Here is a 25,613-nt window from a genome sequence, read left to right on the forward strand (position 1 = left end):
GCTATTCCAGGGTGATGTGTTCCTGCTGTGGTTGGTGCTGGAGGTGGCTTCAGTAATTCAATTTAGTGAAAATGTGGAAGCACGTGCTGCTATTCCAGTGTGGGAGGAGCTGCACAGGATTGTGTGTGCTTGTCCAGGGAAAAGAGGACATGTCTGCCTTTAGTTTTGCTTAAGAGTGAGTGGCAGAAGGTTCATCCCTTGCCAGCAGTGGGAGAACATGGATTAGCAGGGTCTGCCAGTGCTGGATTTTCCACCTGGGAAAGGTATCTTAAGCCTGCAGTTTTTTCCTCTGTTTCCCCAGAGTGGATCCCATCTGGAGGAGCTTTGGCATGGAGAGTCAGGAAGGCTGGTCCCTGTGGCTGACAGCTCAGTTTTTATTCTGCTAAATGGCCCATCAGGACGGGCCAGTTGGTCCTTTACCTGTGGAGCATTTATAGTGTTGGATATTGGCAGTTTCAGGAGAAAACAGTGAAGGGAAAATCTGCTAAGAGCATTCCTTTCTCATGATTGATGTGCTACAGGAATTCATCTTTTGCATGAAGTAATTTTTGTCCATAGTTGCCACTTTTAGGGTGTTTTGGATTTAAGGATTGCAAGGAACCTCTTTAAGTTTATTTTGCTCTACAAGGGATTCCAGCCACCAGGGATTCATTGAAAAAGTTTTATTGCAAAATTACACAACTGTCAGTGTGTAGTACAAGAACAGACAATAAAAGCCATCAGACACCTGCATCCACATGATGCAAATTATTCACAATATCCCACAGTGTGTTCTTGCCTTGCCCACCCCTTCCACCCCCCAGCCCAGCCTCCAGAACGTTCTGTGTGTGGGTTCAGTGCACTGCATAACCTGGAAGTGTCCCACATTTGGGGACACACCTGGCATTGCCTCCTGCCTCCCAGCACCTGGGAATATGCAGTATTGGGCTTCTATGGCAGCAGGGAAAATTGGCAGGGACAGAAAGCAAAGCCATGTAGGTGCTCCATGCTGGTTTCAGGGAACTGGCAATTCCATTGGGATGCATGGATTTCCCTCATTTCCATAATCTCAGTGTTTGCCTTGTGGTGTCTCTCAGTGCGTGGCAAGTGCTGCAATGCTCCTGGGATAACATCAGCTCCTTTAAATAGTATCCCTTGAAGAGAAGTTAGGAATAGCCTGGATCAGGCTGTGAAACCTGCTAATTATCAGACATAAATATAACTATAAATACCTTTGTTTTTCAGGGTCCCCTTATCCAGGTCAGCAGACAGGGAGCTAAAGTACCATGGAGCTTCAGCAGAGCATAATTAGGAAGTCAGGTAATGGCAGCTTTAAAGCTTTGTGTTTAATTAAGCAAGAAAGTGGAGGTGACCCTGATCCCACCTCCCTCTGAGAAGCCAGCCAGGAGTGCCTTGGGTCAGCTCCACAGGGAGCTGATTGGAACCAGCTCTGGGAGAGCCCTGGCAGTGGGAATGGAGTCTTTGCCAGCCCTACAGGCTGATGCAGAGCATTTCCTAGAGAAGTGAGTTCTCTGCCTGGTACAACTGCCTGTTTAATTACAGCTGTTGGCCCCTCAGTGATCCCAAGGGGTGGAGTGTTGAAGGAACCTCAGGTTACTCTTTCTAGAAATCCAGGCTGTGCTTTCAGCTCTCCCTGACATCCCAAAGCCCCTTAGTTCTCCATAAAGTTTTGATCCAGGCTGCTCTTGGCTTTGATGCTCTCCCTAGGGAGCTCTTGTGGTTGAAGCATCGAGCGCAGAGCACAGGGTTAGGCAGGACAGAAGAGCACAACTCCATACAATCTCCATTCTTCCATGCTGCCTCCTGCTCTGCTGCAGGCCCCTGCAGGGGCTGGACTGCACAGCTGGCCCTTGGAGCTCTGTTACACGCCCCTGGAGAGAGAAGAGAGAAGCAGGAGCAGGCACCCAAGCGGGAGAAAAGCGGCAGCGGTAAGCGTGCAGTGGGATTGGAAGCGTTTGGGATGGGAGGATGGTGCCTTGGCAGGGCTGGTGGAGCAGCAAGGAGCTGAGCAGGAGGCTTAACCAGTGCAGGGAGGAGCTCAGCTTCACCCTGGCCACCTCAGCTGACTCCCAGTGACCCTCTGGTGCCAGGCTCCCCTGCTCCTCTCTGGAGGTGGGTTTGTGCAATCTGGATTGTGGGGTGAGGTAAAGTGTACGCTGGTTTCTCTTCACAATGCACCCTGGTCTGAATAGCACCCATGGTTCAAGAAGGATACAAAATAGTGTTTCCCATTTGTCAAAATGCCCCCCTAAAAACACACACAAACCAAAGCTCTGGGAAAAAACAACCCAACCAAAACAAACCCAACTACAACTCGTCGCGCATCTTGTCGCCTTTGGGCCTCACGAGCCTGCCGATGAAGAGGATGGAGTTGGTTTTAGTGTCCTTGATCATGAAGATGAAGGGGTGGTCAGCGTAGAAGAGTTTGGGGTTCCTCATCTCCTCTCGGCCATAGATGTCGGCGTCGTAGGGGTTCCCTTCCGTGTCCCACTCCAGAGCCGCGGCATGGAACACGTTGGACAGGTAAAGGTCTTTCTTGCCGGAGATTTTGGACAAGTCAGCCTTGGTTTTGTCAATGGCTTCTGTCAGGCCCAGACCACCCAGGTGTTTCTAGGGGGAGACAAGAGGTCAGCAACCCTCCCGGAGATGACACAGTGCAAGAGGGAAGAGGGGCAGCAGGCATGGATAACCCATCATCCCACTGTCTTTCCCCCCATCCCAAAGAACTGTAATAAGGGCCAACTCTTGAAGGACCTCCTTTACCTGCAGGTCATGGCTGACTTCCAGGACAACTTTTGGCAGCGAGATGGCCACTGATCTCTTCTTCATCTTGCTAGTCCACGTCTTGAGCTGCTCCTTGTTCAGCAGTTTCTCCACTCTCTCCAGAGGCTCCACGTGGTTTGGCATGATGAAGATCATGCTGGAGAGCTTGTGAGCCAGTGGCATCTCTACCACCTGGAGCTTCTCTGCCTCATCATCGTAGTAATTGTAGAGACCTTGAAACCAGAAAAGGGGAACAGTTGGATGTGGAGCAGAGGCAAAGTGAATTCAGCCTGGACTTTCCCTGACCAGCAAGGGAAGTGAGTCTGGACACTCTTTTGGGAAGTGGCCCAGCATTATTGGAGTTGGCTGTGGTTCTCATTTGTGTAATGAGCAAAGATTTGTTCCCAACAGCCAAGCAGCTCATAGTAAACATGGATTCTCTGCTCACAGGGAGACTGAATCAGTAGAACAAACACTTCCCTGCTTTGTTCTCTATCATGAGGCAAAAAAATCTTTGAAGCAGCTGGTGGAAATCTGGGTAAGGGAGAACAATGATCCTAACTCCAGCTGGTCTTGGTGTGGGGCAGGGGGTTTCCCACTCACCTGTGCGGTGCATCATGGGCACGCCCACGGTGTAGGAACGGGTCACCATGAAGCCACGGTTGTCCACCATCTTATGATGGAACTTCTCATCCCAGTGAGCTGCAGGAGAGAGAGAAACACAGCTTGTAAGAAAAGGGAATGGGCAGTAAGTCCATGCACAGTTCCCAGCCACTGACAAAGAGCTGCCTCCAGTGAACCTAGGATTTGTCCACCTTCCCTTGAGGCTGGTGGATGATCTTTAAGGCCCCTCCCAACCCAAACCATTCCATGATTCTGTGTGTTGGCTCAGGGCAGGTTTTGGGGCACTCGTACCAAGAACTGAAGGTAGAACTTACGCTTGAAGAACATGGCGTTGACGATGAGGGCCCCATCAGTTTTCTCCACATCTTTGGTGACCTCTGGGAGTTTCCCATCCGTGGTCTGGGCTGCCCACTCATTGATGGACTTGAGGGCGCTCCTCTTGTCTCGGAAGTTGATCTTGGAGTGCTCGTAGTTGTAGTGCTTCTTGCTGTTCTTGACGAAGTCCTCGGTGAAGGTGATGGAGGCGGGGCCGTAGAGGCGGTTGCCGATCTTCCAGGTGACGTTGCGGGCGGTGCTGTTGCTGACCTCGCTGAGCAGCTCGGCCAGCCCGCTGTGCACGTACTCGTCGTTCAGCTTGTCCGCACTCAGCACCGCCTTGGCCTGCGAGGCTGTCGTGGCCTTGCCCCCCAGGGACACCAGCCCCAGGGATGAGGCCACCACCACGGGGGACAGCAGGATGTTCTCCATGTCCTTGTCTTTGGCCATGGCGTGGTAGAGGTTGAAGGCCAGCGTGGTGCTGCGCTCGGCCAGCGTGGTGGCCTTGTCGCTCAGCTTCCTGTCCTCCGAGGGCACGGCTGCAGCGAGGCCCAGGAGGGCCAGCCCCACGATGATCCACATGGCTTCAGCAGCACCCAGCACCTCACAGGACCTGCTGGGTGAGAAAATGCACCATCAGCATGAGCCAAAGCCTTCCTGGAGCATCCAGAGATCCCAGGGGCTCTTCCAGAGAAACCCATTCCTTGCTCCAGTGACAGTGACATTGCCCCAGTGCTTCATTGGGGTGCAGCCATCCCAAGTCCACCCTGAGCAACAATTAATCTTCAGGAGTGCAGGCTGCACCCTGGCAAGCAGAGCCTGTGCATTTGGAATGAAAGCTTCCTTCCTAAGCAGTTTCCCTATATTCCAGTGTTAATGTACTGTGATGGTTTAAGGAAGGGTCAGGGAATGTAAGCAACAGCTATTTCTCATGTGATCTTGACAGGGCAAGGGGGAATGGCTGTAAAGTGAAAGAAGACAGGTTTAGATTGGACATTAGTAAGAAATTCTTCCCTGTGAGGGTGGTGAGGTCCTGACACAGGGTGCCCAGAGAAGCTGTGGCTGTCCCTGGATCCCTGGAAGTGTCCAAGGCCAGGCTGGATGGGGCTTGGAGCAACCTGGGATAGGGGAAGGTGTCCCTGCTGCCCATAGCAGGTGGGGAAAAAGATAGTCTTTAAACCCAACCCTTCCATGATTTTCTCCCCAGAGCAGGAGAAACCTCTTCCCTGATCAGGAAAAGCTGAAAAATTTTCATGCTGCCCCTTGATCCAAGGGCTGTTGCAGGCACTGCATGGCAAGGACCGTCCTCTCTGGGGACCCTGGCCTGGGCCCCAAACCCTCAGATTCCTCGGCACTAGATGGAGCACGTGAGCTTCCACCAAGCAAAGCCAAGCAGCCCTGGAGAAGATCCTGCGCTGTCTGATCAGCTCTGTTCGGCTTTGGTTTGCCTGGGGCAGAGGGAGGTGGGGGAGCCTCATTTTCCCCAGCAGAGCCTTCAGTTCATGCCTGAGGTGGGTGGATCTCATCCCAATGTAGGTGAACCCACCCCAGGAAGGGCTCTGAGCCCCAAGCTTCTGGTCTAAGTACCTGGAAGTCCTTTGGGGCTCATCCCCCCCTGGCCCCACACCTCCCCTCCCTCCTGCCTTCACTCAGCAAACCTTCCTGCTGGCAGCTCCTCAGGCCTTAAATTCCCCCTCCAGCTTTTGGGGACTTTGTCCTCCACAGGAACTGCTTCACTACACTGCAGCCCTGTTCCTTGGTGGTCCTTTGCTCCCACCCTGCTCCTGGCCAGCCTCAGGGGCTGTCCCTGGCATGGGGAGGCAGGGAAAGGCTGCAGCAGGGTTAAAGCATTCCCAGCAGGAAGCGAAGGGCCCGCTGGGATTACACATGGAAGGAAACACGCAGCACGTAGCCCCGGGCGAGGAGAGTGCGCAGTTCCACCAGGGACCCTGTGCCAGAGTGGGAATTACAACCTAAATTCCTTTATGGGAGCAAGGCTGCTGTTAAAGGGAGGAGCCATCCTGCCTGCCCCAAGAGCAAAGATTTGTGCAACAGGCTCAAAACTGCCCTCAACACTCTTAAAGTGCAGCCAGGGTGACAAACACTGGAAGTGTGAGGAGGCTGCTTCTGGTTTTCTATTTCCCGTTTATTTCTAAGGATACCTTGAAACTGTTTCATAGTGAGGTCAACGTTTGCCTTTTTCTTTCTGAAAGAAAACAGATACATGGAGTAGTTCTCTTGTGAGCAGGGGGTGGCCTGCACTGCTTCATCCTCAGCTTAAAAAAAGCTTCATTACTTCATGGCCGGGTGGCAGATTTGGGCTCTGCTGAGTCACACAGCCCGAGATGGAGAAATTTTGCCCATTCTCGGATTACGGCAGCGATTCTGGGTGAATTCAGAGCCCGTGGTGAAAATGGAGGGAATGTGGGGAATGCACAGCCAGCACCATCCTCTCCTGTGCTCCCACAGCGAGGGGATGCCCAGTGCCAGCGTGGCATTCCTCAGCCTTCCCTGCGGCTGCCGGGATCCCCTTTCCTGGCGGGATGGGATTTCTCCCAGGAGCAGGACAGAGCTGCAGAGCACAGGACTGCAGGCAAAAGGCCATTTCCGTGTCACCAGAGGGATGTGGCACTTGGTTAAGGCAGCAGAAGCAGGGTCGGGCTGTGCTGTGCAGGGAGAGCTCTCGTTCCTGTGCTGGGATGGTGCCCAGGGTCCTGCAGGCTCCCAGGCTGAACCTGAGCGGGGCTGGAGGATTTCACCCACACCAAGCTAAAGCTTCCCTTCTCCCCCTTTTCTTTTTCCTCATTCTCTGAAAGCTTTTCCCGCAGCTTCACTGTGACCACCTCTTGCAAACTGGAGGCAACTGGAGGATTTTTTAATGCTTTGCTTCAAAAACCCAGAGCCAGCTCATGGGACAGTCTGTAACCCTATCCACCCACCCCACTGCAGCCTATCCCCCACGCACCCCCTTCTCCCATGCCACAACCCTCCCCCCGATTTTTTTGCCAAGCAGGAGGCTGCAGGACCCCAAAATCCCCCCTCGCCCTGCTGCAATCTCAGCTCGGTCTCCACCCGGGGTCCCCCGGGTCCCCCCCTTACCTGCAGGGTCGGGACACGGCTTTGCTCGGCTCCCTGTGCACCTCCCGGTCCTGCGGAGGGGGTATATAAGGGGCCGGGGAGAAACTTCTGGAAACTTGGGAAAACCCTCTCAAAAATGCTGGGGAGGGAGAGGAAGGGGAGGATCCGTCCCGGCTCTCTCCCGGCCCGCCGCCAATGGCAGGGAATGCCGGCCCCGCGCCGCCGAAGGGGGGTCGGGATGGATGGGGGATGCGCCTTCCCTCCTCCTGCCCTGCCTGTCCCCAGCCTGTCCCCTGCCTGAGCCCAGCCCGGCCTCCTGCAGGAACGGGGGGACCTACTCCCTGCCCAAACTGGGCTTTTGCCTTCTTGCAGGGCTCAGGTCCGTCTTATTTCCATCCTCTCCCTGCCCCTGGCATCTCCTGCAGCTGGATGGTTGTTGGCACCAAAGGCAGGTAGTGATATATTTATTTGTTTGTTTCTGGGCTGTCGCCCTCCATATGAAGTCAGGGGTGATGCAAAGGGCTTCAGCCACGACTGGAGCAGTCACAGGCAGCCTATGTTTAACACCTGCCCCATCCTGAAATGTGAATCTGGAATGTGATCCCCAAGAGAGAAGAGAAAGTTCCAGGGAGAGCTCAGAGCCCTTCCAGTGCCTAAAGGGGCTCCAGGAGAAGGACTGGGGATAAGGGATGGAAGGACAGGACACAGGGAATGGCTTCCACTGCCAGAGGGCAGGGCTCGATGGGATATTGGGAAGGACTCCTGGCTGTGAGGGTAGGCAGGCCCTGGCACAGGGTGCCCAGAGAAGCTGTGCCATGGAGAGGTTTGCGCTGAGTCACAAGTGTTGAAGCTCTGATCCAACCCTGTCATGTTTTAGGACAGCACAGGATTGTTTTCATGGCAGTCTGGGATGGAGGGATATTCAAGGTACCACCCCCCTCATGGTTAGTTACATCAGCAGAAGGATGCTGAATCCTTGTGTTCTTTAACTGATGTCTATGTCTCCCTTTTAATCACACTGTAATTTAATTTTTGCCCCTAATTTTGGCTCTGCCAAGCTTTTCTGCTTCCCTCTGAAGACAGGAGTCTCAGCAGATCTCAGCCTCCTGTTGCTGTAGTAGCAAACAGCATCTGATTTTCCTTCTGGCATAGAATATTCTGCTTGTTGTCTTGGAAGCATCTTGCTTTGGAATCACCATTCCGTTCCCCTTCACAGCCCACCTATTCTAGAAGGTAGCATCAAAAGTGACATTTTTCTTCCATCTGACCTGTTCAGATGGTGCCATGTGAGTAGATACTTCTCATCTCAAACAAGGGGAGATCTTTGAGACCTCCCTGTAAAAAAAAGCTTCCATCAGCTGCAACAAACCTGGTGCTCAGTAATGTTTAGAGATCTGGTCTCTTCAGGGAGGGATTCAGTGAGAAAAATAGCTTTGGAATACTTTACCCAACAGATTTTGGTACACTAGTGTCTTTTGGTGCAGTTAGCTTTGCTTTATGTGTGCATAAATGATCAACAACAAGGTCCCAGAGTTTTTATAGCAAAATTTTGGCTTTATTAATAGTGAATTTGCTGATATCAAACCATCAATACCGAGGCAAATGTTACTGGTCTGTACCAGCAGCATGTGCCAGCTGAGAAATGAGAAAAGCTCCTTTAAACTTCCACCATCAGCTGCTTTTCTCTGCCAAATTCTGAATTGCTCCACCTTCAAACCCTGCTCGGTAATTACTTCCCATGTAAGATTTTTTCACCTTCCGAGTGGGATTTAAAATAAACTCTTACACTTTTAATCTTGATTTCTTTCACTGCCTCCCAGCACCAAAGTCCCTTGACACTCTGGGTGCTCTGTGCTTTGGTCCTTTGAAATGGCTTTGCCTCAGTAACATGGAGTAGAATGCAAATAGTTGTGTTTGAGGGCTGGCAGGCCAGCATGAAGATATTTCAGATTTTTCCTGATTTTTAAGTGTATATTTCAACCTATTCCTGCTATTAAGTGCAGCAGTTGCTATTTCAACCTATTCCTGCTTTTAAGTGTATATTTCATCCTATTCCTGTTGTGTCTCCAACACAACCTGGTAAGAGCCACAAAAAACCCTTGCAGAGCTTTAGGATATGAATGCGCAGAAAATGAGTCAGTTCTACCAAAATGTCAGCAAACAGCTTCATCCTTGTCCTGGTTTGAAAAGGAAGTAAGTTTTTTGGGAGGCTGTGGTGAACAGTGACTGTGAACAGTTGTGTCCAGGGCCAGAGTTCTGGGAATCAGGCTGATCTGCATTGCTGGGGAGGATTCCTGCTGCTCTCCAGCGATTCCAAGCTGTGCAGAGACGCTCCCAGCCCCCACAGTGCCACGTAGGAGCTCCTCCAGCGGTGGGATGGGGACTGGGAAGGGGGAGCCAAACTGGGAGTTGCCTTCTTCCGTCTCCCCTGCTCATGTAATGAGCGGTTCCAGCTGCCAGAGGGACACATCCTCTCCTCCCGGCCAGCTCCTCCCCTCCAAACCGCACTTGCGCAGGGCAGAGCTCGAGATTCTTTTGTCTGGAGTTATTTCCAGCACGGGTTGACTTTGTGGGTTTAGGGCAGTGCAGATGCACTGAGCCTTAAATTAAAATCCACCCAAATTTCTGTGACCTGGGTGTGATCCTACAGCCCCCAAGACAAAGCAGAGGGAGATTTCTAGGCTGTTGTTGCAGTGCTTGGAAATGCTGGGATGGAGAGCAGTGAAATCCAGCTGTACCAGTGGTCCAGTTCTCTGTGGGAAACAATCCATGCTCAGCCATGAAACATCCAGATTGGTGCTGTGCTGGTTGTTTGGCTTCTTGTTTCAAGCAGTGTTACTAATTCACTTGATTCACTTGACTATTGAAGGAGTGGTTCATTTCTACGAAAGCAGACGCTGTTCTTTGGACAGGACTTTTAAATATAAACTCCAGCAGCTTTGCACTCTCACCTTGCAGTCACCCAGGAGACTCATCCTGTTTTCCTATGCTGGAGACAGTCTGCCATCTGTGCTGCTGTGAGGCAGTGCTGGTGCAGGATCTCTGCTTTCCAGGATCATGGCTGAGGAGGGCAGGGATGCTGGGAGCCTGCAGTGAGGAGCCTTAAAACCACCCCATGGGCAGGGAGGGACCTTTCACTGTCCCACCTTGCTCCAAGCCCTGTCCAACCTGGCCTTTGGCATTTCCATGGATCCAGGGGCAGCCACAGCTTCTCTGGGCACCCTGAGCCAGGGTGTCACCACTCACACAGGGAACAATTCCTTCCCAATATCTCCTCTAACCCTGTCCTCTGGCAGTGGGAAGCTATTCCCCCTTGTCCTGTCACTTTCTGCCCTTACAAAAAAATCCCTCTCCCTCTTTTTCAGGAGCTCCCTTTAGGCAGTGGAAGAGGCTCTGAGCTCTCCCTGGATCCCTCTCTGCTCTAGAGCTAGTCAGGGCTTGCCTACTTCTCCAGGTGCTCACATGCAAAGATTTTGGGGGAATTCTGCTTCAAGGCTCAGCCCAAGGACAAGGTTCAGCACTTTAATATCCTCCCTGCACACCCTCCTTTGGCACTGTGAGCTCACTCCTGCAGCCACAGGCACCGTGGAGCCGTGGCTTTGCTGGCAGCAGTGCCCTGCACTGGAGTGGGATCCCAGCCCTTCTCTCCCTCTCTGGCTCTCAGCCATGCCCAGCTCTGGCCTGGCTGGAGCTGGGAGGGCCCAGCTTTGTGTGAGCAGACAGCACACAAAGGATGGCAGTGGAGCTGAAAGGCTGCATCCTGTGGATCTGTGCCCTGGCCTGTCTGGAGTGCAGCAGTGAGAGCCAAACTCCTGTGCCAGCCTGCTGTACCAGAGCTGGGCATGCCAGCCCCAGGCTTCCAGGGAGCTCACTGGGTTTACATGTCCTAAAGGGACAAATTTGTGGATCCTCTGCAAAGCACTGATCTCCTTTTGCTTCCTCAGCAGGTGTGCTGGAGGAGGAAAAGGAAGAGGAAAAGACCTGATTGCTGTGGAGCAAATTCCCCGTCCATGGCATCATCCAGGTATGTCACAGTGCACAAACCAGGGAGGACAGGCTACAGAGGCTGCAGCTGCAGCTTTCCCACAGGGCACAGCAGAGAGAGATTCCCTTGATCCCAGTTTGTAATCCCTGCTTAATACTCCCAGAAAAAAAGTTCAAAATCCACAGGGTTTCCTGCCAACACAGCAAGGCAGGGGGGTGGAATTCCTCTGGTGCTTTTGGGTGGAAAGAATGACATCTGTGTGGCCTCAGCAGAGGGCTAGCATGGGTGGTGGCAGGTTGGATTGCAGGCCCATGCATCCCACACCTTCCTGGGAGCTGGGCTGTGGCAGGAGGAGATGGAATCCTTGTGGATGTGGCAGCAGGGATTTGCAATCCCTTGGGAGGACCCACAGGGCTGTGGGGTCCGGAGCTGTTCCTACACTGATCCAGGAGCGCTGGTGTGGGGTTGTGGCGAGCCAAGAGGACTCCAGGATGCCCTTTCCAGGCTAATGTTTGGACCCAGTGGTCCTAGAGGACTTTTTCAACCTTAAACTCTGTGATTCTAAGATGAGCACTGGTGATGTGCACTCCTTACCCTGTCCCTTCTGCCTCTCAGTGACTGGGACTGGCTGGATCCTCCCAAAAAGCAGCCAAAAGGAAAAGCCAGTGCTTGGTTTGTCAGCCACATCAGTCCCACAGGCTCAGGGGCCATCTCAAGGACAGGATGTGAGAGCACCAGGGCTTTGGGATGCTGCAACATCAGCTTCCTCACTGGAAACAGGCATCAAGGAATGTCCAATTCCAGGTTTTCACCCTTTATTACAAAGCACAAGCAGAGAAGGCCCAGGTGGTCAATCTGCTCTGGAACTGTGGTGGGGCACCTTTCTTGTTAAAAGCTGCAATGAGCTCTCCCTCTTCTCTTCCTGGCATTTTCCAGGAGCATATGGGAATGTGAAAGGTCTGAGCTCTGCCTGCCCTTCACATTTGGTGGAAGCTGAGAGGAGGCTCAGCCCCACACGCTCCCCCCTCAGGAAACCGGGATGTAAAAGGAAACAGTTTATTCTGGAGCCAGCTGAGGGAACAGAACCGCCCCTAAACCCCAGCCTGGCTTGCAGAGGGATCCTCAGCAGCCAATCTTCTGCTTCCAGCACAGCACTGCTCAGGGCTGGAGGCGGGGTGGGCCCAGCCTGTGCTGTGTGTGGAAGTGTGTCACACAACTGCCTGTCTCCCCAGTCCTACTGCTGTCCCTAAAAGTCTTTTCCTTGTTGGAAATCAGATTCCCAAGAAGCCAAGTGCTAAAACTGCCACTCTTGATGGCAGAGGAAAGAGAGGGCTGAGTGCGGGACAGGGCTGGGGCTGCTGGGTTTGCTGTCCTGAGGACTTTGGGGGGTGAAGACAGGAAAGGAGGAGGGGAGGGATGAATCCCAGGAAGGACACGCTGGGCAGTGGCCCAGCAGGAACAAACAGCGTGTGCACTCCTCCTCAGCCAAGTGCTGAGCATGTGTAAGCAAAGGGATGCTTAGGAGGGGCCTTGGCAGCCTCTTTGTCTATTCTGCTCTTGCAGAGGCAGCACAAAAGCTGCCCAGAGAGATGCAGCAGGAATCACGGGATCTCAGACTGGTTTGGGTTGGAAGTAATGTTAAAGCCTATCCAGTGCCATCCCTGCCATGGGCAGAGACACCTTCCACTATCCCAGGCTGCTCCAAGCCCCATCCATCCTGACCTTGGACACTTCCAGGGATCCAGGGGCAGCCACAGCTGCTCTGGGCACCCTGTGCCAGGGCCTCACCACCCTCACAGGGAACAATTCCTGCCCAAGATCTAATCTGAAATCTGCTTTAGTGTAAAACCAAACAGGAAAAGGGGTTTCATCCTTCCCTAGTTTCCAAGGACTATGGTTGCCCCAACCCTGGGGATGTTCTGCTGATCTGGTGGGACCAAACCAGTTTGTGTCCAGATCTGAGCTGCTGCAGCTTTGCTTGGCATGACAAAATGCACCCAACCTGGGAGGCAGATGTCCCTTGCCATAGGTCCAGATTGGGTAGGGGGCTTAGCCCATAACATGGAAATTTAGGATGTGTCTGCAAGAGGCCAGGATGTATTCCAGGATGGATCTCCAAGGCCAGAGTCCCTTAGGAAAAAAGTGACATCTTCCATGTGTGATGAAACCCCACTTAGCCTGAATATTCCTGCCTGCTTCAAATATGCCAGCAGAAAATTGCAGTGTGTTTTTCCCAGCTACTTTATAGATTCCCCATGAAAATGTGGCAGGGAAGAAGTGGCAGATTTCTGGAACATTCAAGGAATCCACATGATGCAACCACGCTGCGTTCTTGCAGAGCGACACCCGGTCCTGAAAGCTTCAGAAGGAGCCACTCACATTTTATTCCAGCTGCCACTGGGCTGTATTCACACATTAAAGACTTTTCCAGGGTCACATCCCTGTCCTGCCACAGCTCCTGGTGTTGCAGAGCCACATTCCTGCCTCAGGGATGTTAATTTTAGAAACAAAACTCACTCTCTGTTTTCCGTTTTCCGTCTTTTGTAACTTGCAGGGAGGAAAACTGTGGATGGCCCAGTGAACTTTTCTCTGTTTCAGAATGAAGCTGGAAAGGCTTTTTCCTGGTCTTCCCAAATGCATTTAGAAACTCACAGGCATGTTTAGTTTTGGGGACAGTCATGCACTTGGCAGTAAGAACAGCAGATATGGATCCTGGAGCAAGGGGAGCTCCGTGGCTGTTGGATGGGATCTGCCAGCTGAGTCACACGAGGCAGATCTGACTCATCACATCAGAGCTGCATCTGCAGATGGCCCAGGATTTTATAAAGTTGGGCAAGGCTGATTATCCTCTGTAAAAGCTGGGGAGACTGAGGCATGGAAGGTGAGTTTGGGGCACAATCAGAGCCAGGCTGGTTTGTGCTGCTTTCCTCTCCACAAGGATGCTGAGGACTTGAGAGGGAGTCCCAGAGGCATCTTCTCCCTCTCTGCAGAGACACTCTGCTGAGGGCTGGGACCCCAGGATGTGGAGCTGCTCTGTGTGGGATTATCCCAGCTCCAATCTCATCCAGCAGAGATGGATCTCATGGCCAAGGGTCCTCTGGATTTACAGAGCAGCCTCTGTATCCCTGTCTTCTCTCTCCTGGTTACTGTGCTGCAAACCCCAGGCAGGAACAGGCTCTGCTTTGTGTTTTTGTAGCCTGTGGGACTATGATTGATGCCTTTCTCCAATATGGATGCCCAAACTGTGCTTCCCACAGTGGGAAGAGATGCAGGAGCTGCCTCTCTCTGCACACTCCAAGCTCCTGGCCCAGCACTCAGTACACTGAACATCTCCTGCATGTCCCTGGATCTGACAGGCTGTTCCCAACACTGGAGGAGGCATCAGAGCTGCTGAATTTGGCTTTGTACAGAAGGTTTCTTGTTCAGCCTGGGGCAGAGGTGCTTGGGAGAGGTGGGGTGGGAGGTTTACATGAATGAGGATCGTTGTTTCACTCCTGATTCCCTTCAGGAAGGTGCTGGATGTTTCCCAGCTGTGCACAAACAGCTTGGATTCAGTCTTTGAAATCATTTGCACTTCTGGACTCTGTTGGCTTTGACGTCAAGAGCTGAATCCCCCTGGGATCACTCCTGGTTTGGGACCCAGGGGATGCTGTGGTTACAAAGACACGTGTGAATCAAAGCCTCTTACAGCTGCCCTCCTCCTCTCCTGCATGGAGCTGGCTTAGCCTCATCCACTTGGGAATTATTTCAAGCTCCTTTGCTGCAGAGAAGCAGCAGCAAACTACTTAAGGCAGCTCCTGAATTTTGAACATTTCAGGATGCAATTGTGGCTGCAGTTCAGTGGGAGGGAAGCACTCAAATCCTGAACTTCCAAGGGTTTCTGTTGGATATGGAATACCCAGTTCTGGTTATTGTAGTTTCCAATGACAAAGCTGTGTGCTGGACATGCAAAATAATGGAGAAGCTGCACAATTTATTCATTGTAAAATTGTCTTCATTTTCCAAATTGACCTCCCCAAATTCAGAAATATCTCCAGTGACTGTGATGGCACTTGTCTTGATGAATTAACAATTTAACTATGATTTTCTCCCTAATTCCAGTTAATAGAATAGTTGGATCTGCTGGAGGCAAGTTCATCAAATGTGGGGTGCACAATGAATCCACTCTGGGCTCTGTCTCTGATTCACCACGTACCATGAATCCAGCAATTCATCACTGCCTGAAGCTTTCCTGACTTCCCTGGCATTTGCAGGAAGGTGCATGGTCACCCTGTAGACGCAGGTATGAAATGGGGCAGAGTGGGGGGACACCCAAAAAGCCCTGCAGGAATCTTGGGCACCACAGGGCTGGTGTAGAGTCAGTGCAGACAAATCCTTGTGGGCATGAGAAGCACTGGGCTCATGGCACCGTGCACTCCAGAGGTCCTTTAGGGCCTCATCACCTGTTAGCTTCAGCTAATCAGATAATTGTGTGCCTTGGTGCCAGCCCTGCGTCCCTGGGGTAGCAGGAGCATTGTCCTCGAGGGTGGGATCATGGTAAGGAACCTCCTCCAGCCTTGACTGCCACCAGGGTTTCTGTCTCCGGTCCCAGCTCCAATCCCACGCCCTGAATCCTGCACTGGGAATACACTTCTGGCTCTGTGTGGCTGTGGCCATGAGTTTCCCATGCTTCAGAAAGTGCCATGAACCCACAATAAACAGCACAGCCCCTGCACTGCTGTCCCTGAGCTCCCCTGGTCCCCAGTGCAGCTGGTGCTTAAACACTTGGGAGAATGAGAATATTTAGGATTTCTGGGCTGCAGAAGTGTCAGTGTGGAAAAGGCTGCACCAAAGCAGAGAGACCAGCGGAAATAGATGGATTTAAAAATAGTGGAGACAGAGAGGGACTGGCTGGGATTCAGGAGCTGCAGAGAGCTGGGAGCACACAGATCCACTTAGGGCTCTGCAGGACTCGTTTGGACCCTGCTCCCACCCGCACCAGCCCTGGGCACAGCTCCCCCTGCAGAGACTCCCCCGTGGCCCTGGCACTGCTCCCCTTTTGGGGGTTCCCCAGGGAGCAGTGCCCAGCCAGGATTCCACCCAGCTCCATGACATCCCCTCCATGCATCCCCAAACGCACCCCCCGAGCCCCGGGGAATCCAGGGAATCTCTCCCCAGGCAGGGAGGGACATTCCATCCTGCTCCCGTCCCCGTGTCCCGGTCTCGCTGCTCCCCCCGCTGCCCGGCTCCGGCACCATCCCGGGCTGGCTCCAGCCTTCCCCAGCCACCAATCCCGGGAGGAGGAGCAGGAAGGGCTCGGTCTCCACCGCACAGCCCCGGGATGTGCCCCAGCAGTGCATCCTGGGAGCCCCTCTCTGCCAGGGAGGGATGATTTCCCTTCCACTTGCCCTGGGAATGATGCTCCTCCAGGCCAGTCTTCTCTGCTGGAAGGAGAAAAGCCAAGAGAAATAACAAGGCTAGCATGGTCAGGAGGGAAAAAGAGAAGGAAAGATGGATGTAGAAACCCCTGGCATTTTTGCTTGTTTGTTGTTTTTTCTTGTTTTGGGTTGGAAAGGACCTTAAAGATCACCCAGTGCCATGCCCTGCCATGGACAGAGACACCTTCCACTATCCCAGGCTGCTCCAAGCCCTGTCCAACCTGGCCTGGAAGAGGAACTTAACTTATTTCAGATGCTGCCAAATATAATTTCAACTGTAATTTATTATCATAGAAATAGTATAGATAACCCCAACCTGTGGGAGCATGGCATGGGTGCCTGAGCAGCATACCAGGAGATTCCTTATGTCTTTCCAGGTTTCAGTTTCAAAGTTGCTATTCTGCCTGGGAGCAGAGAGAGGGAGTCCTTCTCCTTCTCTTTGAGAGACCTGCAGGATCCTCTTCTCCTGAAGAGGGTTCCCTAGGCTGCCCAAATCCCAATTGCCATGAGGATTATGTGAACTGGTCTTTTCTTTGTCATGCCAGGAATCTTTCCTTGTCTCTCTCTTTCCAGGGAAGGAAAGAGAGAGACAAAGATCTACAGGAGAATCTTGGCAGAAAGACTGTGGGGATGGGAGTGACTCGGAGCAGCTCTCATATAAAATCACACAACCATTATGGCATAGAATGGTTTGGGTCAGAAGGGACCTTAAAGTGCCACCCCCTGCCATGGCAGGGACCCCTTCTCCTGTCCCAGGCTGCTCCAAGCCCTGTCCAGCCTGGCCTGGGACACTGTCAGGGATCCAGGGCAGCCACAGCTGCTCTGTTTCAGGGCCATGTCCATGTGTCCCCAGGGATGTGCCAGAGTGCACAAGCAGCAGCCAATCCCTTTAGCAGGGAATGGGAAGGGCTGGCTTCCTACAGGACACGAGGCTGGAGCCCCCAGGGGGGGTTTGCAGTGATACCCTTCAGGTCTCCCACTCAGCTCTGGTCCAGAACTGCAGCCTCCCAGAAAACAGCACCCAGAAAAGGGGTTTGGCTTGTAGGGAAGTGTTTTATTTCCTTTAATTAACTGGATCTGAGCTGGATGGAGCCCAAGCCTGTTCTCATCATGCAAGCCCCAAGCTGTGCATGATCAGAGCTGACAGCCCCAGTGGTGCTGGTGCCAATGCCAGCAAACCCCACTGATCCACCTGAAAAACCCCTACAGGTCTGACACAAAACATTCATGCTCAGGGAATGGATATTTGAGATGAAACCTCAGCAGCAGTGCCTGCTCAGATCCCCTCCTCTCCTGAATTTGCAATTGCCAGCAGCGAGGAAAATCTCTGCAGAGTAACTCAGGGATTGCTTAGAGCCCCTTGCATTGGGATAATCAAGTGAAGCAGCAAGTTTTACCCTGTATCTATCCAGGAGAGAGAAACTGGAGCCTGTCAGGGTTCTTGGAGCCTGGCTGGGGTGATTTACCAGGCATCTGAGTGCCTGTGCACACAGCTCCAGATGCCTCCCTCTTGCCTTCCTTCAGGACACGCTGCCTCCCGCAGGGAGCTGCTGGCTGAAGGGGGAATTAAAGGCATTTGTTATTCCCTGACACAGTCCATCACCAGGCTGCCTTCCCAAGGAGCTGCAGCTCAGGGGCTTGCCCTGGAGGGAGGAGCTGCTTTATCATGGCATGGCAGCTCGCCTGGGGAAGAGCTGGGAGACAGCTGGGATTTATTCTAGAGCCAGAGTTCTGCTCCTGTGGGGAGGCCAGGGGTCAGAGAGATGAGCCAGGCTGCAGGAGGGAGGCAGGGAGGGGTTTCACACTCCTGTGAGCACCCCAACACTGCCTCCCCAGCCCAGCTCTCTCATCCCAGTTCCCAGAGCTCTGTGCCCTTCTCTGACCTCAGCTCATCAGAAGCACAGAGCTGGTGATGCTCCATCAGCTCCATCTGTGCTTGCTGCCCACCCTCTCTGCACCCCCATGTGTTTCCCTTGGGGAGTCCTGTTCTGTCTCCAACCCCCTTCTGCTTCCAAAGGATTTATTTCCACACTCCCAGCTCCCCTCTCCATCCTATAAACGGAAAGGCTTAGGCAGGCACTGCTGCACATTTAGAGCTGTGTGACCACGAGATTTGCAGCCAGCCCAGTCAGCTGATCCAGCCACACTCACTCAAGGAATCATTTTCCACTGATGGCCAAGCTGTGGCTGCCCAGAGTGGGAGAAAAAAAGGGAGACTTGGTGTGTTTGGGATAACTGGTAAAGGAAAAGCACACCTGGAAAGGGAGGCACATCTCTGCCCTTCCTGTATCCTGAGCTGCTGCATCTGTCAGGGTAAGCAGTTGTAGGATGAGGTTATGAACCAAAAGAGGGTGGATTTAGATGGGATATTTGGAAGGAATTCTTGGCTGTGAAGGTGGGGAGGCCCTGGCACAGGGTGCCCAGAGAAGCTGTGGCTGCTCCTGGATCCCTGGAAGTGTCCAAAGCCAGGCTGGACATGGTTTGAAGCAACCTGGGACAGTGGAAGGTGTCCCTGCCCATGAAATTGGATAAGCTTTAATGTTCCTTCAACCCAAACCAGTCTGTGATTCTCTGTTATTTTCCTGAAAGCCAGGTCCTCCTTTGGACTCTTTCCTTCCATCTCCAGCTTTCCAAAATCTCATTCCAGGTTCTGTACCTTGAGAAATTCATGTGTGCCCCCAAGGCTACCCTGGGCCTCCTGAGTCCCACAGGGCTGGAACCATTGCTGTGGTGTGGAGCTGAGTGAAGGTCTCCTGCAGCCAGCCCTGGCAGCTCCTGCTTGGTGGCCCTGGCAAGAGGCACCTTCTGCCCCTGTGGCTTTGCCACTTGGCCTGGAGGAGAACTGGAGGTGGAAAGTGAGTGCTTGCAGCTTCAGCAGATGGGTATCCCATGAATCATGGGCTACCTGGCTGTGTGGTGATCCTGGATGGCTTCTGCTGGACCTGTTTGTGCACATGCAGCTGAGCTGAGGTTTCCTGGGAGGGCTGAGCTCCCTCACGTGCCCTGCCCAGCCCTGGCTGCACCTCAAGGCCACCACAGGGACAATTGGCACATGAGATGTGTCTCTTTTGAAGCCCAGTCTCCCCACCCTCCTGATGGGGCAGCTCTGCCCAGTATTCCAGAATTCCCCTTCCCTCCTTCCCAAAACACACAGCTGGGAGGGAGTGGAGACCTCCTGGACAGATTCTCAGCTGAATTCAGGGGATTCAGGGAAGGTCTCTGCTTCTTGGCTGATCTTAAGCTGCCCTCACCCCTTGTTGCTGTGGGGGAAAATCTCCAGGCTGAGAGAGGGCAGGAGGGGATGGGTGAGAGGGAAATTCCTGCCAGGAATGAGTCACCCCCTCGTGCTGTGCCTGGAAAAAGCAACTGCTCCCATCCTGCTGCAGTGCTGGGGCAGAAGGGATCCCTTATTCCTTTGGGATCCCTTTAGGGACAGGCTAGAGTTGGTAAGTTAGGCTGGAGTTTCACCCAGCTTAGGGAAAAGCAGCAGAGCCAGGTATCAAATCCCAAATGGCTTCTCAATTCCTGGCTGGTGAGGCACAAAGCACAGGGTGACTTTGTCTGGTTTACCCACATCCTTTGTGTCATTTTAAATGAGGGGAGAGATTTTAGATTAGATATTGGCAAGAACTTCCTCCCTCTGAGGGTGGGCAGGCCCTGGCACAGGGTGCCCAGAGCAGCTGGGGCTGCCCCAGGATCCCTGGCAGTGCCCAAGGCCAGGCTGGACAGGGAGCAACCTGAGACAGTGGAAGGTGTCCCTGCCCATGGCAGAGGTGGCACTGGGTGGTCTCTGAGTTCTTTTTCTACCCAAAACAAGAAAACAAACCCAAAACATTTATTTCTTCTTCCCACCCTTCCCTTCCCTGCTTAGCATTAAATTCTCTGAAAGATTCTCCTGCACAGGAGCATCCTCCTGAGCAATGTAGAATTTGCAGTAAACATCCCCTGCTTGTGCAAAAAGCCAAAACTCTCCTACCTGAAAAACTATTTTTAATCAAGGAATACTGGAGATGGTTTAGGCAGAGAGGGAGCAGCACTAAACCAGTTTTGAGTGTGGTTTTTGGGACTGTGACGGAGCTGGACAGCATGATCCAAACTTTGCTGGGGTGCAGGATTCATGTTCTGGGAGAATAACAAACCACCCCCTCAGGCTGAATCTGGGGCTGATGGCTGGAATTTGAGGAAATCCTGTGTGTTTCTAATCTTAGGCTGCTTTTTTCCTGGGTAGTTTATTTCTCTAAATAGAAGGGCTTAAATGGGATTGACTCCTACTATCCTTGTGGCCTGGCTGGGCTGTAATCTTTAATGGTCAGCAATGGGCAGGGATGTCACATCTCACATCCCTTCTGCTTCTGCTGTTAAGGGAAAACACTCAGGAGCCCTCACTTCCTCAGGTGTCACCTGGAGATCTGTCCCAGCTCCATCCTGCCCCCTTGGAATGGCAGGTAAAGGACCCTGGTATCTGACAGGACCCCAGGGAACAGCTGGAGATGTGCCAGGGCAGGTTTGGGTTGGATTTAGGGAAAGGTTCTCCCCCAGAGTGAGAAAGGTTCTCCCCCAGAGCTGGCACTGCCCAGGCTCCCCAGGGAATGGGCACAGCCCCACAGAGCTCCCGGTGATGCCCAGGGTGGGATTGTTGGCGTGTCTGTGCAGGGACAGGAGTTGGACATGGCCATTTCTCAGGACTAAGGGAGGAGAAATGCCAAATGTGCTCTGGCTCACACAGAAAACAGGTCAGGGAGCTCTGTCCCCACAGTGTGCAATGGCGTGAGGAAACAGCTTTTTTAGGATGGCCAATTATGCATCTGAATGTCCATTTAAATTTCAGATCTCCAGGAGAACCATCCACCTCATCCCTGGTGAGCAGATCCAGGTTCCTCCAGTTTTCCAGCAGGATTTGCAGTGGGTGGTCACAGACTGGAGAGCTTGGCAGCTTTTTCAGTGGTGCTGTTTGCTGCAGGATCCACATATTTCTGTCCTTGTATGGAATAATCACATCCTGATGAAATCCAGGATTTGTGCAGCCAAGCTGACTTGTGCCACCACCCTTTGCAGCTGCCCAGACACCAACCCTGCATTTCCTGATCCTCTTCCTCAGCTCTTCAAATCCTCCTTCCTAAACCAATCCTGAGCCTCCCAATCCATTTTTCCCATACTGGGCAGCAGCTCCCACAGCAGGGTGCCCTTATCTCTGTAGATCCCTGTGCAGAGGGTCCTCGGCTGCCCCAGCCTGCCCTGAGTGCCCCACCTTGCTGATGCATCTGCAGCCCTCCCTCAGGGCACAGGGGAGGCTGAGTGGAGCCTTTCCCTTCTCCCACCACCCTGTCTTGGTGTGTGTGGGAAGCACAGTGCTCCTGGGACATTGGGATGAGTCAGTGTTTGCACATCCTGAGTCACTCCAGGGAGTTGCCAGAGAGGAGGGGGGGATGCCCAGCCTCATCTGGGGGTGTAAATATCCCAGGAAGTTCTGTCTGAAAGAAAATTCCCATTGAGAGGTCACCACCTTGTAGGGTGCTTCCAGCAGGGCCACCACCATGGACCACAAGTGTCTCTCCATGAGAAAAAGTTATTTCCTGGCCCTGCTATCATGTGAATCCTTTCAGATGGCCCACAGCTGGTTATCTGGGAGGGGTTCCACATCCCCAGCCCATGGCTGTCCTTGGAAACTTCCTGGGACATGCCAAGGGGTTCTTCTTGGCAGCTCCCTCAGAGCAGGTTTGTGGAACCAGGGCATCCAACAGCCAGGGAGGCCGTGGAGGAATGCCAGGCAAGTTCTCAAAGCAGGGCTTTTGGGATGTCTTTTGAGGAGAATGAATTCCCAGTCCTCCCACCAATGGCAATTTTTATCACTATTTTGGGGCTTTTTTGAGCTAGAGATGCTCCTGAGCTCATGGAGGCTTTGGGAGTGGATCAGCTCAGGAGTCCATCTCTGGTGCTCAAAGCAGGTTTAAGATTTAAAGGGGAGAGTGGACACCCTTGCTGACATCCCCACAGGCACCTTGTCCTCTGTGCCCTGATGAACCCAGAGAACACCACGGGATACTTCAAATACACACCCAGGCTTTGATTTTTACCTCCATTTCCAGCTTGAATGGGATAAATTCCCATATCAAGAAGAGCTAGAACCACCTCAGGATTTTCTCTTCCCAGAGTCCCTGCCTTTAACATGAACTAAATTTTCTGTGCTTGCTCAGAGCAGAGGCTGAGCAGGGAGTGAGGCCAGAAAAACAGGGGGTCATGTCAGACTTTCTTTTTCTCTCCTCTTAACACTGTAATAAAAATACATCTCGAGCTTGTTTTGGGATTAACAAGAAAAAATTCCTCTTGATGGGAACCATCTGTGGCCGGGAGATGCCGGCTGCTCTCTGCTTCCCACCCTCACCCAGACGCCCTCATTCAGGGTGTGTTCCTCTCCCAAATATTATTCCTCTCATCCCTGTGCTGGTGGGAGGAATCCCAACTATTTAAGGAGGCTTTTCTCCCAGCATTTCAAAGCAGCAGCAGCTGGTGACACCTCTGGAGGATAATATTTGCTCTCCTCATTACAGCCCCAGTGCCCAGCACAGCTTGCTGGTGGCTGCTGGGCTCGGAGGGGAAGCACTGCAAGTGTCTTGGGTGTGACCTTTCCACCCCAGACGTCACCTCAGGGTCAAAGCAAACACCTCGAGGCCTCTCTGGCCTGTCCCACAAATCAGGAGGGGAAATCTGCCCCGAGGAGTGGAGATTCCCTGGCTCTGCCTCTGCTGTGCTGCTGGAAATGAGGGCGTTGGTGCTGGTCCCTTCATGGTGTCGAAGAATGAGGACAATTTTGGGGTGGACCTTGGACCCAGCTGAGGTTTTGGAGTGGGAAATGCAACTTCTGGGCTGGATTGGCAACGGGAGGATGAAGAGATGCATTTGCAGCAGCAGAAACTCCAGAGAGATTTGGAGCAGGGAGAAGCCTCCAAGGCCAGGAAGAGGAGAGGAAGCTCAAGGTGAATCCAGCAGAACCCAGGGCAGGTCTGGCCCAGGAGGAAAGGCTGGAAGTGTTCCTCTGCTCTCTCCATGCAGCTGAGGAGGCTGCCTGGCTGGAATGTCTCCTCCTGGGATCAGCTCCTGGCAGGTTGAGCAGGAAGCTGGAGCAAGACAAGCCCAACAGGTTCTGGGCTGTGAAACCTCCTGGATGGCAGCACATCCCTGACCTGGGATCCAAGAGCTGAACTGAAATGGACCCAAATGAGCATTTTGGGGGCTTTCATAAACCTGGTGGGATGAAGGATTTTTGTGTGGACCTTGACATCTTCACAGTGATCCAGGCCTGGCTTGGGAGGTGGTTTGGATTCATTTGGAGAAAGGAGGGCAGGACATTCAGGTCTTGCTTACCCTCACCTCTCCTCCATGGAGCCCAGCACGAAACATCATCTGCTGGTGGATTTTGTCCTCCAGCAGATGAAGGCAGAATGCTTTCCATCTTTGAGGCTGGAAAAATCCATCCCCCAGACAGGGGCTTGTCCCTGCAGCTGGGGGTGCAGCCCATCCCAGGAATGTGGGATGTTCTGGTGCTGCTTTGCTCAGCCCTGCCCTGACCACAGGCTGGGAGCAGGCCTGGCTGCTCTCAGAATATTCCATGGATCTCTGAACCCATGGCTGTTGTAAGGTGCTCACCCAAAAGCTGGTGTTGTGCAAGAAGGACTCATCTTTCCAAGTTAACAAATCCCTCCTGGGCCAAAGGCACCCCAAAATGGCTTTAACAGAGAAGAGTGTTTGTGTACAGTTACTGATGCTTGGAAAGCTGAATGCAGGTGCTGTGCTTCATCCATCAAAAAGCAATTTACAGATTAAATTTGTAAAAATTTTTATAAACTGCTGGAACAGCATCATGTAGAACAACATTATTTTGTAATGGGAAAAAAAATTGCCTTTTTTTTTTAATGTTTTATTAAAAATAGAGGGAAATGGATTCATGTAACATTTTTCAGACAGCGAGGTTTTGAACTCCGGGGGTTTAATTTTAGCAGTGTTTGTGCACACATGCTCCATCTCAGGCAGGCTGAGCTGAGGCTGGGATGTGTTTCTCATCCCCTGTGATGGGGTAAAACCCCACATTTCCATCCAAGAAAACTCTGGGATGGAGAGGATCAGAAAACTGATGCTCCCCCTGACCTGGCTGAATAACAGGGGCTTTGTTCAGGGATGCAGGTCAGGGATTTTATTTCAGTACCTGCAAAGAAGCTATGAGAAGAATGCAGCAGGTTCCTCCCAGCCTGGAGAAATGCAGAGATATCTCCAAAGGTGTTTAATATTAACTGGAGCAGGACACATCCCTGAAGGGTTGCATTGTGAGCCTATCTGTGTTTGTATCCAAACATCACCTGCAAATCCACAGGGTGGCCAGAGCTGGAGGAGGTGAAAGTCCTCCTGGAGGGAGCTGGATCAATAATGGGTTTGTCAATAAAGATCATCCCGTGCTGGCACCAGGAATGTGAACCACGAGCCCAGACCTTCCTGTGCAGGCACAGAACAAAGGCCTCAGCCAAAAGGCTCTGATGAATGTGCTGGTGAAGAGAAGAGGGCTGGGTGGGCAGGGAGCAGAGGGAACAAAGCAGCCCTGTGTGCACGGGGCAGCCAGGGAGAGCGCTGGGATTTGCCTGCCAGGGTGGATGTGATGGCTGCTCCTCCAGCAAATCCCACTGGGATTTTGGTGCAAGCAAGGTTTGGCCTCCACACTCATCCTCTCTGACTCTTCTGGTCAGATGTTATCAGAAGCATTTTTTGGTAAGGCTCCTTCTCACAGGGCAGGAGAAGGAGTGTTGCACCACATAATGAGAAATATATTTCCATCCTAGCTGTGTCAGCTGCATTTGTTTATTAAGTGGACTGCACCAGAAAATGCTGTTAAACAAAGTTTAATTTAAAACCAATTAGTTCAGAGATGGCTTCACTTACATGCCCTGAAGTTCTCCCAATATATCTGGAATCATGGAATCAATAAGTCTGGAAAAGACCTCCAAGATCATCAGGTTTAATCTTTGACCAAATCCCACCATGTCCCTAAACTGTACTGTGAAGTACCACATCAACATGATTTTCAACTATGGGTTTTTCTTTTATCCACAGGAAACTTGTGTTTATCCTAAGCTTGATACTGAGAGCAGGAACTGTGTATTTATTGTGGGGAAAAAAATGCCAGCAAATAAAAGGTCACAAGCTTGGGATACAGGACCAAGTTTTGTCATCTGCTCAGTCACTTGTGGCAGTGACTGTCCTTGTCAGGACACTCCCCAGCTCCCCTCCATCCAGAGGGCTCTGGATGCACTGAACAGATCCATGTTTCTCCAGCCCTTTGAAGGGCTGTGGGGCCAGTCCAGGTGTTGTTTGCCCAAGACAATGGTACAGGGGAACATCTTTTAGGGCTTCAGAGGGACACGAGGGCACACAGGGTGCTCTTCATC

General features: G+C 52.4%; 1 protein-coding gene and 1 long non-coding RNA gene across 6 annotated transcripts; one reads left to right on the top strand and one right to left on the bottom strand.

Moving 5' to 3' along the window:
• Nucleotides 1-647: 647 nt before the first annotated feature.
• On the bottom strand, nucleotides 648-6,932 carry SERPINH1 (serpin family H member 1). 4 transcript variants are annotated; one of them, XM_071417858.1, is made up of 5 exons: nucleotides 6,802-6,932; nucleotides 3,702-4,315; nucleotides 3,367-3,465; nucleotides 2,764-2,996; nucleotides 648-2,610 (listed from the first exon to the last, which is right to left on the bottom strand). In XM_071417858.1, the coding sequence occupies exons 2-5, from the start codon at nucleotides 4,282-4,284 to the stop codon at nucleotides 2,308-2,310; spliced, it is 1,218 nt and encodes a 405-aa protein (XP_071273959.1). In that variant the 5' UTR covers nucleotides 4,285-4,315; nucleotides 6,802-6,932; the 3' UTR covers nucleotides 648-2,307. The 4 variants fall into 4 exon arrangements, with proteins under 4 accessions (XP_071273959.1, XP_071273960.1, XP_071273962.1 ...); XM_071417859.1 differs by having other exon boundaries at nucleotides 3,702-4,318; XM_071417861.1 differs by lacking the exon at nucleotides 6,802-6,932 and adding an exon at nucleotides 5,361-5,505 and having other exon boundaries at nucleotides 3,702-4,318.
• Nucleotides 1,292-25,340, top strand: LOC139585252 (uncharacterized). 2 transcript variants are annotated; one of them, XR_011677008.1, is made up of 4 exons: nucleotides 1,292-1,928; nucleotides 10,728-13,646; nucleotides 14,867-15,047; nucleotides 21,011-25,340. It is a non-coding gene; the product is annotated as an uncharacterized lncRNA (long non-coding RNA). The 2 variants fall into 2 exon arrangements; XR_011677009.1 differs by having other exon boundaries at nucleotides 10,728-10,804.
• The last annotated feature ends 273 nt before the right edge of the window (nucleotides 25,341-25,613 follow it).

Source organism: Agelaius tricolor, unplaced genomic scaffold, assembly GCF_023055355.1.
Source record: "Agelaius tricolor isolate 1412-34295 unplaced genomic scaffold, bAgeTri1.0.p SCAF_71, whole genome shotgun sequence".
In the NCBI taxonomy this organism is placed as follows: domain Eukaryota; kingdom Metazoa; phylum Chordata; class Aves; order Passeriformes; family Icteridae; genus Agelaius; species Agelaius tricolor.

What these genes read in the sequence shown, in the direction of transcription:
- SERPINH1 (XM_071417858.1), bottom strand. Translation starts at nt 4,284, where the DNA reads ATGTGGATCATCGTGGGGCTGGCCCTCCTGGGCCTCGCTGCAGCCGTG. An exon ending in GCCCATGATGCACCGCACAG is followed by an intron (nt 2,997 to 3,366) that starts GTGAGTGGGAAA and finishes TCTGGTTTCAAG; the next exon opens with GTCTCTACAATTACTACGAT. An exon ending in AAGTCAGCCATGACCTGCAG is followed by an intron (nt 2,611 to 2,763) that starts GTAAAGGAGGTC and finishes GTCTCCCCCTAG; the next exon opens with AAACACCTGGGTGGTCTGGG.